The sequence below is a fragment of the Thermomyces lanuginosus genome (assembly GCF_041956635.1).
Source record: "Thermomyces lanuginosus strain ATCC 200065 unplaced genomic scaffold VTN49scaffold_42, whole genome shotgun sequence".
NCBI lineage: Eukaryota > Fungi > Ascomycota > Eurotiomycetes > Eurotiales > Trichocomaceae > Thermomyces > Thermomyces lanuginosus.
In genome coordinates, this window is record NW_027192376.1 from 969,642 (window position 1) to 982,417 (window position 12,776).

At 52.9% G+C, this 12,776-nt stretch overlaps 7 protein-coding genes across 7 annotated transcripts; 3 read left to right on the forward strand and 4 right to left on the reverse strand.

The window, feature by feature from the left end:
* Positions 1-1,496: 1,496 nt before the first annotated feature.
* On the reverse strand, positions 1,497-3,292 carry VTN49DRAFT_7103 (uncharacterized protein; the record flags this gene model as incomplete). The annotated part of the gene is made up of 7 exons (XM_069415336.1): positions 1,497-1,610; positions 1,667-1,873; positions 1,933-2,370; positions 2,422-2,747; positions 2,797-2,904; positions 2,957-3,187; positions 3,241-3,292. 7 exons carry the CDS (start codon positions 3,290-3,292, stop codon positions 1,497-1,499), a joined length of 1,476 nt encoding a protein of 491 aa, XP_069265143.1.
* A 669-nt stretch (positions 3,293-3,961) lies between these two features.
* VTN49DRAFT_7104 (uncharacterized protein) lies at positions 3,962-4,742 on the reverse strand (the record flags this gene model as incomplete). The annotated part of the gene is made up of 4 exons (XM_069415337.1): positions 3,962-4,154; positions 4,210-4,255; positions 4,316-4,367; positions 4,428-4,742. The coding sequence occupies 4 exons, from the start codon at positions 4,740-4,742 to the stop codon at positions 3,962-3,964; spliced, it is 606 nt and encodes a 201-aa protein (XP_069265144.1).
* A 736-nt stretch (positions 4,743-5,478) lies between these two features.
* Positions 5,479-6,993, forward strand: VTN49DRAFT_7105 (uncharacterized protein; the record flags this gene model as incomplete). Its single annotated transcript, XM_069415338.1, has 3 exons — positions 5,479-6,237; positions 6,286-6,427; positions 6,482-6,993. The coding sequence occupies 3 exons, from the start codon at positions 5,479-5,481 to the stop codon at positions 6,991-6,993; spliced, it is 1,413 nt and encodes a 470-aa protein (XP_069265145.1).
* A 160-nt stretch (positions 6,994-7,153) lies between these two features.
* Positions 7,154-7,978, reverse strand: VTN49DRAFT_7106 (uncharacterized protein; the record flags this gene model as incomplete). Its single annotated transcript, XM_069415339.1, has 6 exons — positions 7,154-7,261; positions 7,324-7,338; positions 7,398-7,490; positions 7,627-7,695; positions 7,781-7,863; positions 7,936-7,978. 6 exons carry the CDS (start codon positions 7,976-7,978, stop codon positions 7,154-7,156), a joined length of 411 nt encoding a protein of 136 aa, XP_069265146.1.
* A 907-nt stretch (positions 7,979-8,885) lies between these two features.
* Positions 8,886-10,521, forward strand: VTN49DRAFT_7107 (uncharacterized protein; the record flags this gene model as incomplete). Its single annotated transcript, XM_069415340.1, has 3 exons — positions 8,886-9,130; positions 9,205-9,519; positions 9,576-10,521. 3 exons carry the CDS (start codon positions 8,886-8,888, stop codon positions 10,519-10,521), a joined length of 1,506 nt encoding a protein of 501 aa, XP_069265147.1.
* A 255-nt stretch (positions 10,522-10,776) lies between these two features.
* VTN49DRAFT_7108 (40S ribosomal protein eS10) lies at positions 10,777-11,443 on the reverse strand (the record flags this gene model as incomplete). Its single annotated transcript, XM_069415341.1, has 3 exons — positions 10,777-11,127; positions 11,201-11,271; positions 11,338-11,443. 3 exons carry the CDS (start codon positions 11,441-11,443, stop codon positions 10,777-10,779), a joined length of 528 nt encoding a protein of 175 aa, XP_069265148.1.
* Positions 11,444-11,775: 332 nt separating this feature from the next.
* Positions 11,776-12,669, forward strand: VTN49DRAFT_7109 (uncharacterized protein; the record flags this gene model as incomplete). The annotated part of the gene is made up of 1 exon (XM_069415342.1): positions 11,776-12,669. One exon carries the CDS (start codon positions 11,776-11,778, stop codon positions 12,667-12,669), a length of 894 nt encoding a protein of 297 aa, XP_069265149.1.
* Positions 12,670-12,776: the final 107 nt, after the last annotated feature.

The following is a 12,776-nucleotide window of genomic DNA, read 5'->3' on the forward strand; positions in this document are numbered from 1 at the left end:
CTGCATGACGGAGCCATTCTTCTCCGAAAAAAAAGAGCTGCACTAGCCTCGCTTAGGTTTAGTCACGATTTGACTCCTCATCCATAGCCTTTGTAGCGCCATGGCCTGGTCCCGCGTCTTGATCGCCAAGAGTCGGTGGAACCCCCAGGCCCCGTCCCGTGCCCTATGGTGACTGGCGCGGACTCGCCGGCGTGGGCTGGACATGAGCATAATCGAGCCGTTGGGCTCGTGACTCCCGGAGTCTTTCTAGGCTTCCACAAGCCGCTCGAAAAACGATCTTCGTTTTAGTCTCAGGGCCAGCTGTCGGATGAAGTTTTGCCGTGTTTCCGAGCTGAATGAGCACCCCACAGCCATCTGAGGTATCATGCCGATGGTGCCGATCAACTCCGTTATCCGTGAGCAAAGCCTGGAGGATTGCATGAGCTGGATGTATTTTTTGGCTCCCCAATTTGCAGTTCATTTCTGTCTCTGTCCGCGATAGATCCGTCATATTGTGCCCCTGAACGAAGGCATCATCGAACTGAAAGGAAGTTACCCGAAACCGAACTCCTTCAGAGCCTCTTGGCTTTGTGCGGAGGTGTCTTACCTAAGCGGTTAACGCTGGTTTAGTGAGCCGCCCCTAACCCAAATCGGAGTCCGAATAGAGACCAAAGGACGAGTTTGGTACGATGCGATTTGGTTCGGTTAGGCCGGCTACAACGGGAGGGTACCGAGGGTCTAAGGGTCTAGGGCTATGCTTACGAGTAACCTCCAGCCTTCGATATATGATATACTGCCGCAGAAGAGGAACAGTTTGAAATATTCAAGACAGTGAGGTAGTTACAACACAACTGGCGATTACCTTGTGCAAGACGTGGCATCTACCTTGGCAGGACTATACATCAATGGGGCTCATACACACAGCCTCATTCGGGCATTGCACCCGTGTTACATGTTAAACAGGCAACACGCATCTCTCGAAGTGGGGGAATATACTGAACAGAAAGACTCCAGGGTCGAGGCTCTCAAGGGCGATGAAAGAAAAAAAAAGGCGCAGCCTGGCCATCTTGCCTGGACGGTTTTGCCCTTTGGGGAACAGACCAAAGTGATGCCATAGTCCGGAGAAGTCAATCCCCGAGCAAAATCTCATGATTGTGCTCGGTTCTCGGGACTGGCGGTCCTTGCTCGGATTTCTAGGCGCTGGGTAACTCCGCGATGCTAAAATGATCGTGACGGATTCGTTCCCGGCGGGGTTTCTAACGAGAAAACATGGAGACTTCACCAAATTTATATGGTAATCATTATGGACTACAGTATCTTCACTGCGACAAGCGAGAATGGCATGATAGAATACTGTGTGCTGTACCAGGTACTAGGCATGCTTCTCGATTAGCAAGTGTGCATTAGCAGGTCGTTGCGGATGGCTACTACGGAGTACTGTATCCGAAATGGCTAATATCTATCAGTGCACTGCTGTATCAAGGACTTGAGTATATTTCTTCAACTTCATTCTCTCGTCATTCTCTCCCCGTCGCCAGCGACCGCAAAGTGTAGAACAACAGATACGCATCTGCGTTCAACACCTCCGCCTCCGAGGCCGCAGTGACTTGATCATCGTTGAAAAGATACCACTGCCACCGGTCAGCACAAACGTCGAGACCGACGAACAGGAACATGAGTATCCTACCTGGTCGCCCTGCCGGCAGTAAGCGTAGTAGTGTCCTGCCTCCAATTTCCCTTTGTGCACCACCGCGGATGCCAGGTCGTACACATATTTGGACGGATTGACGTTCTTCTTGTGTGCCTTCGTCGTGTAGGGTAGCATATTGATCGAGAGAGGAAAGTCAATCCGACCTTCAACCTTTTCCGAGACAGCCAGCGTATGTTCAAAGCGCTAACGAGCCGGACCGTTAAGCAGAGCACAAATACCGTGCAGGAGCAAGTTATACATACCTTCAGTTGCATGCAAAGAATGGCTGGAAGCTTCTTGATGCGGAGTTGCTTCGTCGCTCGGTGTGCGCTTTCGCCGCATATGCCGCAGTTGTATTGATCCGTCACCAGCCGCTCCGGAGACGTGAAACTCTCCAGACATCCGCTCAGGGTAGTCGGCTTGGACAACGATGTTCCAGTTTCGCGTCCGCCCAGCAGACGCTTCTTACCCTGTACGTGAACGTCCAAGCTGAGATCCATGATTGGATCCTCCGTGACCGTCACATTCCCGCATCGATCGCAGGTCACACTGCTGCGGATTTTGCCGTAGAACGCCTTGTGGAAGAAGCATCCACATTTCTTATCCGGCTCCGCTTCGTGTCCCTCAGCACTGAGATGGAGCCGGTCGACAAGGAATTGGTAGAACTCATGTGCATCTTGTTGTTGATACCCAGCAAGCATCTCCAGCCATCGTTAATATGCGACCTCTCATCAAAGTCGGCAACTACCTACCGGACTGGATTTCCACGTTGCTAGGAGCAAGTTTACAGCGGCAAAACCTTCTGCCTTGTCACCGCTGTTGAAATCCGCAAACGCCTCGGACATGGCACAGAGAAAGCAGTCCGATGTAGTGCATTCATGCGGGTGATGGCCGCTTCCGAGGAAATAAATGCTCAGCAGCGGATCATGCAGCAGTGACTGCAGCACAACGTTCAGATAGCATGTTTGCCCCAAGTTAAACAGGCCCCTGACGCCTTCTTTTGTGCAGACCCGCTTGGTCGCGTTGCTTCTGACATAGGCTTCATCTGTCGAGCTCTCACTGAATGTACGTTTTCTCACTATCGAACAGTCAGACTCCCGCAGACAGTCATGCACACGGTAACCAACCTGGAGGCGGATTCGCAAAGCCTGTACTTCGTACCCTTTCCAACTTGTGATCGTACACCAAGTCCCGACAATCCCAGCAGTACAAGGACCCGGTGCGAGAGTCAACAACTAGCGACTGTCAGCCTGAGCCATCAGACCTCGACCCTGCGACGAGTCCTACAGAACTTATGCTTGGATTCCTCTGCATGGCCATCACGGTCTTCTCTGCTATATTTCTCAGAACAGTCAACACAAGTGTATACCGGCCTAAGACCAGACGGCGGTCCCTTGTTGAGCCCATTTGCTGTGGCTCCGCCAGGAGTCAGCCGCTCCCTGGCTATTTGGGCATTCAGGAATGCTTCCCGAAATCTCTGACCGCGCTCATGATCAGCAAAGTGAGCAGCCAGGTGTTCTAGAATAGAGTTAGTGCGATCTAGAGAAACCACCATCTGGGTCCCGCCATACCACAGCCGAATTCTGCCTCCGAAATGGCGGAGATATTCGTCGTGGTCGCCATGAGGGGACCTGTCCGGATAGGGAGTCAAGGATGCTCCAGAACGCCACTCGGGATCAGAACCTGCTTGGAGCAATCAAGGCGCAAAGTTTCTTAATCCATTGACACGTCCCCGATGAACGACCGGGAGTAGAGGGCCTCTTTCTTGAAGGCGGTTTGAGAAGATCTTCAAACGAGACCTGATCCTTGGTCCCAGCCTCCGGACCGAGCCAATGACAGGGAGGCGCCAGCGTCTAATCAATAACAATGAGCATTCACGAAGACGAAACAATTAGAACTTTTGACTAGAAACAATCTTGACACAAGCAGATTATTTGACGGCTAGCTGTAACCGGGGTCGTTGAGCGAGGATCGAAGTAGGAGAGTTCACTGCATTATCCCTTCGGCTGAGCTTCGGAGCTGGGGAGCTTCACGACCCCAACTCCATCTCGGCCATCTAGAGCTATAAGCTTAAGAGCATGAACACTACAGCATTTTTCTGCTCATGGAGTTCCTATTTCATCTCTATTCCGAGAACGGGAGGCTCTAAATCTCTCTAAACCTATTTTCTCATGGACATAGTCGTTGATGCCCCAGGCATCCTCACCATCAGCGCGAGTATGCTTCGTGCAGCACTTCACGACCGAGATGATTGAAGCTACCATCATGCAATACCCATTCTGCACAGTATACTCATCTGTATCCCTTGCCCCGCGGCAATGCACTCGGTCTACTTCGCGCAGTAGCTCCTCGTGTAGAGTATCGACTATAGCTTGCGCCTCGTGTGGTAGTTCCACGGCCGCCGCGTGCGGCTGTACTAGCAGGTCGGGAGGTCGTGGTCTTAGATACCGTCGGCGGGTTCTCAATGAATGTTGTGTCGGTTGTCCTATTGCTCATTGGTTAGCAACTGTTCTCTTCGGGATCAAAGGGGAAATTCTCACATGAAGGTAGTCTCTGCATCGTTTTCTTTGGTAAACTCTGCAGTTTCTACAGCGCTAATCAGCCTCAATGCTCGTAAATAGTCTAACGGTAGAAAGAAAAGAGTACCTTGCTGCGCTTGCCTTTGTTTTGCCCGCTGAAACGACTCCGTGATCGGGGCCTGCCACTGTCAGTCATCTTCCTAAACACAAAAGCGGGAACAGTTATTCGCGAGCTATACCTCTGGAAAATCCACGCAAAAGGCATTCATGTTCAACCCGTAGAGAAAACTGGCAAAACTCTCGCTGAATCGCGCCAGGCTCTCATGCATCAGTTGCAGATGCATCAGATTGGCTTCCAAATCGGCCATGGAGTCCGCCAGTTCGGCGAATTGGGGCTCCAAGGCATTGATCGCAGGTTCCGTGCCAGCACCATGCAAGCTGCTTCCGTAACCGTGTGAATCGCGGATCGAGGACCGGGAGCTTGGGCGCAAAGGCGTGGTTGGACGCGACGGTGGTCGTGGGCGAGACGCGGATCTCGGGACGCTGGTATCCATGACCGAATGAGATGCAGGAGAATGAGGCCAGTCCGATCAATTGTCTAATTTGTTTTGGCCGGGTTCAAAGCCAAGTGAAGCCAATTTCTGAAAGGACGCGGGGAGATGGAGAAGGGTTCCTTAGCGTCTGGAGTAAAAAGCGCAATATGACGCTGCAGTTGCTACGGTATCTGCAAGCAATCTTTTTTATCCGGAAAACTCAAAAAAGTTACGAAAAAGTTCCAACTCTACTGTTCAATGGGATCAGCGACGGATTGACGCTTCCTGAATCTATGAATACTCCCCCGACAATCCGGTCGCTCTAAGCCACAGGGATACTACTCCAGTCCGGCCTCCCGGATCAGTGTCCCCGTATTAATTACTCGTTCTCCTCAAAGCCACCCCCCAAGTCGGGCTGCATATGTATTGTTTCTGCAGAGCCCGGCGTGCCGTATTAGCCGTTTCATTCGACCTCGGCCAATTCGCTGCTCGATCGTACTCGCTAGGCCTAGCGCAGCCGACAAGGTTTCCTTATCCCCCGCATTCGCGCAGACTTCGCTCGTTTCACACTCGCGCAAGCTTTCAGCCGAGGCAGGCGTCATTTACTTGGGTTTTTGTGGTTCTAGGTCTCATCGTTGGTGGCACCGCCGCTGCGCAATTTGTACACTCTACGAATCGTCCGTCGAAACCGCAAGCATCTGCTGAATCTGCGCCGCTCGCCGTCCACGGATATCTGGGAGTAGTCGACACGCTGACCATGTCTTCGACCGAAATTCCACCCGGCCATGTCGGCAATCTCACCCAGGAGCAGGAGGCGAAGCTCCGTGAGATGTGGGCCGTCTTGCTAAAGTTGATGGGAGTTAAATTCGACGAATTGTCGCCCAAGGAAGGGTCATCGGAGGGGCAGCAACACGAAAAGGAAAAGAAATCGAAGCGAAGCTGGCTCGGTTTGCGCAGCTCCGAGAAGAGCAACAGCAACTCCGACACCAATGCGGCCACCAACGGCCTCGAAAACCTGTCTCTGTCAGATGGTGATGACAAGTACGGACAGAACAAGGATTTCCAGCAAATCCTGGCAACCAAGACGCCGGACGAGCTCCGGGAAACCTTCTGGCAGATGGTAAAGCACGATCATCCGGATGCTCTGCTTCTGCGATTCCTGCGCGCCAGAAAATGGGACGTCGCCAAGGCCGTGGTCATGCTAGTTTCGACCATCCGATGGCGCGCGGATGAAATGCACGTGGACGACGATATAATGTACGGCGGCGAGGCGTTGGCGCTGGAGCAGTCGCAAAGCTCTGACCCTGAGGTCAAGAGGTTGGGCGAAGATTTCCTGGCGCAGCTGCGGATGGGCAAGAGTTTTATCCATGGTGTGGACAAGCAGGGTCGACCCATGTGTCTGATCCGCGTTCGATTGCACAAACTGGGCGCGCAAAGCGAAAAGAGCTTGGAGCGATATACGGTTCATATGATTGAGACCGCGAGATCCATGCTGCCACGTCCAGTGGAGACTGCGGTAGGTTCATCGCAAATGCTGGCTGAACGAGAGCCTAATAGGTAACAGGTGATTATCTTTGACATGACCAACTTTACCCTGGCAAACATGGACTATGCGCCTGTCAAGTTCATCATCAAATGCTTTGAGGCCAACTACCCCGAGTCGCTGGGAGCAGTCCTAATCCACAACGCACCATGGATCTTCTCTGGTAAGTCGCGCGGACTACTTTCACGCTGCAGCTACCTAACGTTTCATCCCGTAGGAATCTGGAAGGTCATCAAAGGCTGGCTGGACCCCGTCGTTGCCGCCAAGGTCCATTTCACCAACGGCGTGGAAGGCCTGGAGGAATTCATCCCCCGCGAGCGGATCCTGAAAGAGCTCGGCGGGCCCAAGGACTTTGAGTACAAGTACATCGAGCCACAGCCGGATGAGAACGCCGCTATGAAGGACACCGCGAAACGCGACGAGATCAAGGCGCGCTATCTCGAGATTTCCTCGGAGCTGCAGGAGTTGACACGCTCATGGATTGTGGCCTCCGTCAAGGGCGACAAGACTGAGGGGGAGTCGGTCAAGGCAAAGCGCGAGGAGCTTGCTGGGAAGCTATCCCGAACGTACTGGGAACTAGATCCGTACATTCGGGCGCGTTCGTATTACGACCGCGTGGGAATGCTCAAGGGCGATGGGAAGGTCGTGTTCTACCCAGAGCTGCAAGAGGAGAAGCCCAGTGGGACCGAAGAGGCCGTCAATGGGGAGGCCGCTACGCAGGCCAACTAATCCATACATTTGGGATAATCTTTCACCTAATTGCATAGAAGAATCTTGGTCTAATCTTGTGTAGGCAAACTCGGGGATTGGAACATGTACACTACATTACCAAATAATAATGTTTGATTCTTGATGTTGTATCTGATGATTGACTAGATATGATCAGTTATTACATCTTGGATTTGAGCTCTTCATGCAAGGCCTTCAGCTTGTCCATATCGGTGCTCTGCGCAGGCCAGCCAATCCCGAGGCCCTCGGTGGCATTCGGTTTGGGAATCTATGTGCGTCAGCAAACGTAACTGTCATTAACATTAGATATAAACGCAGGAGGATACATACGACATGGAAGTGGACCTAAAGAAGCAGCTATGATTAGCTCATGCTACGTCTCCGAAAAGAGAAGAGAGACCTACATGCTCCACGACCTGATGCGCCGCAGCACCGTTATTCTGCAGGATGTTGTAGTCACTGGCCCCAGTGGCAGCAGCGATCTTCTTCGCGACGGGCTAAACACGAGGCGCGTTAGCAATGACGTTCGACCAAGAATGATGCACCGTCCGCAAGGTACGCATGGACGGTGCCTCCTATAAAGAGCCCGTTTCTACTCCCCAACTTCCATCATGCGCCACAATGAATACGTACCAAGATCGCGCTAAGGTCCTCGTCCGGGATTTCTGTGAGTTTGGAGCCATGGTACTTGGGAATCACGAGCTGTTGATATCAATCCCGACGAGTTAGGAACTGTCTCCGCAAACCAGGACAGAATTCGATGAGAAAATCTATGGTTTAAACGCACCGCATGACCCCGGCTCAAGGGCTGAATGTCCAGAAAAGCCAGGACCTTATCATTCTCGAAGAGCTTAAAGGATGGGATGTCACCTGTTGAACGTGTCAGAGAAACATGTTTGTCAATAGCTACAATATCAAGGGGCCAACGGAGAAAAATCTTACCCTTGATAATCTTGCAAAAGATACAAGCCGCCGAGGACGCCATGGTGCTTGCTTTTTTCCCGTAGGACTGGACAGCAATTGTCTCGTAGAACCCGCTCAATGATGTCCTATTACCTGATGTCGATGACGACGATGATGGTCTGGATGGCCGAGGAAAAAATGCGGGGAGCTGCTTAGTCAGAAGAGGGGAACCCCTCACCTCCGAGTCCAAAAAATAAAATTTGCCCCTTGCCCGAATCGAACCCCCTTCCTTACTTTTCTTTGAGGACATATAAAGCACTAATTGCAGCTTACGCGCGAGGGGTGGGACAGTCTAGCTCAGAATCCATTTCTTGCCTTTTACCAGAGATGGCCGTGGGCTGCCCACACGACCCCTCTACTCAATATTTGGAAACCCCTGGAAATCGACATAGCCGTCGATTCTTTTATTACTTTTTTCTCCGGCATGTTTTCTGGGCTTTGGCATTTTATTCCTGACCCGAAATCTTGCCGTTGTATGGGTGTCTGGTGGCCGAATTGGCATTCCTGGGTTGTCGACGTAAGGGATTCAGTGCGTGTGAATAAGCTGCATATTTGGCCAGTTGGTCGTAGATAGACTACCCCAACTTCATTGGTGCGACACCTATATTAGTGCATAACGATCCATCAATTCATTCTCCAAGCGTGCCCATAACAATGTAGGATAATCAGCAAAGTACGTTGTTTCAATTCCAGCAAGCTAGTACTAGGTTAAGAAGGAGCGACGTCAATGTCTGATAAGCAGTTTCTGATGGTCAAGAGCTGTTATCTTCCGACACGGTGTTCACCCCGCATCGGCGATGAAGCCGAAAGCTTGTAGGTGAACGTCCTACTTTGCTCTGATTCATCTTAGCTCGAAGGACAGTTTGGCAATTGCGTAGTTGTTTTTACTACTGCGTACCCTGATACTGAAGTGAAAGCTACGTCCCACCATGGAGTCAATCTCACTCACTCTTTCTCGACTCTGCGCCGCTTCTAGGCGGCCTGTCCTTCGTTCGAGGCACTTACAGAATGTCGCGTCTCGACCCACGCGACACTTCTCTAGCTCCTCTATATCCAGGACATTGACCACAGAACTCTCCGAATCCCAAGTCGCTGCACTCAAAGTCAATGGCGAGCGCCTCTCAAAGGACATACACTACACCTCGCAATGGGGCACCGGCATACGATGGGGGCCGTACGTAGACATTTCCCATCTAGCAAGCTGGCATCTCAACCCATGTAACTAACATTGTACTGCCATTGTCAAAGAGGACCCAATGATACCGGCATGCAGCGCCTGGCTCTTTCAGAAGAAGACAAGAAAGCGCGTGACTGGTTCATCCAGACCATGGCAGATCTAAAATGCCAGATCACCGTCGACCAAATGGGGAATATCTTTGCCCTTCGACCTGGCCGCCGGACGGATGTTCCTGCGACGTTTATGGGTAGCCATCTTGACACGCAGCCGACGGGTGGCCGTTATGATGGTGTGCTTGGTGTGCTAGCTGGTGTGGAGGCTATCAGGACGTTGGATGAGCTGGGCATTGAGACGGAGGGAGGCGTGGGCGTAGTCAACTGGACAAAGTACGCTACATTGACACAGATTTGACACTGACCAGCATGCTAATTTTCTCAAACAGTGAAGAAGGCGCCCGCTTCCCCATCAGCATGGTCAGCTCAGGCGTCTGGGCAGGCAAGATTCCACTGAACAAGGCATGGAACCAGAAGGAAGTCCCAACAGCAGTATCTCCTCCGACAGCCATATCGACTCCGGAGACGATGAAGAGCGCCCTCGAGAAAATCGGCTATCTGGGGTCCACGCCCTGCTCCCACGAGTCATACCCCATGGCCGCTCACTTTGAGCTGCATATCGAGCAAGGCCCCCATCTCATTTCGTCAGGGCAGCGCATCGGTGTTGTGACCGCCGTGCAGGCATACCGATGGTACCGGATCACGGTCACTGGGCGGGACTGCCACACGGGAACCACGGCTTTTGAACACCGTGCCGACGCCCTGTATGCCTCTGCGCGTATGATGGTCCGCGCGCGAGAAGTCGCTGCGGCACACGGTTGTCTGGCAAGTGTTGGCATTGTAGACGCGAAGCCCGGGAGCGTCAATACGGTGCCGGGCCTGGTGAGTTTCAGTCTGGACATCCGCGGCCCGGAGACAGCTGCTGTGGATGTTGTCGACAAGGAGCTTCGCAAGGAATTTGATGCCATTGCGGCTACCGAGGGCCAGGGAGTCGGAAAGCCGTGCCGAGTCAAGTGGACGCTGGACTTCGACACGCCGGCGACGAAGTTCCACCCGGATTGCATCGACTGCGTGGAGCAATCTGCTGAGGCAGTTGTGGCGCAAGATCCCTCGGTCCGTGAGCCCAAGGCGCTGATTCGGAGGATGATGAGCGGCGCGGGACATGATACTGTGTTTACATCGACGAGGGTGCCAAGTAGCATGATCTTTGTGCCTTGCAAGGACGGCGTAAGTCATCATCCAGAGGAGTTCTCGTCGGCCGAGGACTGCGCGACTGGAGCGTCGGTGCTATTGCAGGCTGTTGTCCGGTATGATCGGAAAAGGTTCCAGGCCTAAGCAGGGGCATCATTGTAGATAGATAGGAGCAAACTAAAAGACAATCCTTCACTGTCATGAAAGGTTGCCATTAAATCTAGCTGTATCTCATAGCGGCATCGCGGAAACCGTTTCCTTTCCTTTGTTTGATCTTCGTTTGTCTTATTTGACCATGAGGAGAAAAAAATAGGATATCAATCATGAACCATTTTTCCCTCTCAAGTCGAGATACAAAAACACACCAAACAAAGCATGAACACCGGTTTCCCCTCTTTTTTACGACGCAGGAGCACCACGGCCACGACCAAACCCACCACGGAACGTCGGCGCGAACTCGCCGGGGGCACCGCCCTCCTTGCCCTCGTCACGACGACGGTAGCCACCGTCCCGGTCACCACGGCCACGACCACCACGAGGACCACGGTCATCACCGCCCATCATGCCACGCGGCGGAGCATGCGAGCGCTGCTGCTTGATGTGCGTAGCGGGCACAATCTCGGCGGGAACGTGCAGCCATTCACGCAGGTAGTCAAGACCCTCGGGCGTCAGGGTGTAGTAGTAGTACTGCCACGAGAACCGGCTCTTGACGTAGCCGCGCGACTCGAGGGATTGCATGGCTTTGATCACCTGAAAAACAGAAACGATGTGTAAGAAACCGACGCAACTCAATCGATCATTCCACCACAGGGCCCATGCTTACATAGAGGTTCTTGGTGTCAATGTCGCCATGCTTCGGGAGGTTGAAGTCCTTCTTCGCCACGAGCACACCCTCTAAAGCAGATATCAGTATTCAATCCAATGTAGCCACTGTAAAATTTCCCCTTCGCTCGCACATACCCCGGAAGAGGTACTCGTGGATCTTCTTGCGGTCAGCCTTGGGAATAAGCCTGCTCGAAAAATCAGCATCTGCCCCGTAAACACCGTCGTAAAATCGATCATGCATACATTGTCGCGACTTCCTGGCGCTATTCGGGGAATCGCTTTGACAATGGCCTGGTTTGGCTGGGGCGTGGTGGTTCCGGTGGTAGTCTTGCAAGTTGGCGACCAAGATTCAGTGCGATTGTCTTTTTTCGGATCGCCTAGGGTGTGTGCCCTAATCTACGCGCTAAACCCGGATAGGGTAGAGTAAAATCACGTGATCACAATGCCAAGCCTTTCTGACCATCCGTCTTCATCTCCCGCCTCCAGGACGACAACCTTCGTAAACCGCGCCACAACTGCGTCAAGGCGTCTAACGCTTATTTCGATCTGAAAAGATTCGCGAATCGTACAACCATGGCGGCTAAGCCGGTCAACATTCTCCTGTCCACCTTTCCCGGGCTTTCGCTGCCCGGGACGCTGTCGCTGTCGCTGCCGTCTACATCTACCGTCTCAGATCTCACAGAGAAGATCGAGACTTATTTGCCCGATTCGCTAAAGCGCACTGCCGTTGGCCTCGTCCTGACGACAACAAATAACAAGCAACTTCTTCCGACTTCGTCAGAGCCGCTGACATCATTCCTCCCGACGCAATATGATTCGGCAGACGGTCAATGCAATTTCCTCCCACTGCGCCTCAGCGCTCCCCTCCGAGGAGGCAAGGGCGGTTTCGGCTCGCAGCTCCGTGCCATCGGAGGTCGCATGTCCAGCAAGCGACGGCGGAATCAACAAGAAGACAACGGGTCGAACCGGAACCTCGACGGACGGCGCCTGCGCACCGTGAACGAAGCCAAGGCGCTCGCTGAGTACCTGGCTGTCAAGCCCGAAATGGAACGGAAAGAGAAAGAGGAGCGCCGGAAACGATGGGAGGCGGTGATTGAGATGGCGGAGAGGCGCACGGAAGAGCTCAAGAACGGTGGCAAGGCGCGCATTGACGGGCAGTGGATGGAAGCTCGGGAGGAGATGACGGAAAAGGCGCGCGAGGCAGTACTTGCTGCGATGAAGGATGGCATGTGGAAGGATAACCTGCACGAGGGTCTCGTTGGCGGCTCCTCCAGCAGTGCCAGCGAGGGCAATTCCAGCCAGGGCGAGACGAGCGGGACGGAGAGCGAGGAGGATAATAATACCGATGCTAAAGTGACGCATCCGTCAGGCCCCGTCGCGAAGCCTTCTGCGCCACGGCGATATGTTGGTTTTGATGATGATGATGAATTTATGAGTGAGGATGAAGAGGAAGCAGGAGATCAGTAATCAAGGTATGCTAAAGGAAAGGGCGGTTTATTCTGGCATGGCTGGTCCGGCGTTGGGGTTTAATACTTTGGGCAAGGTTATGTATCTGGTCTGGTATTATATGTACT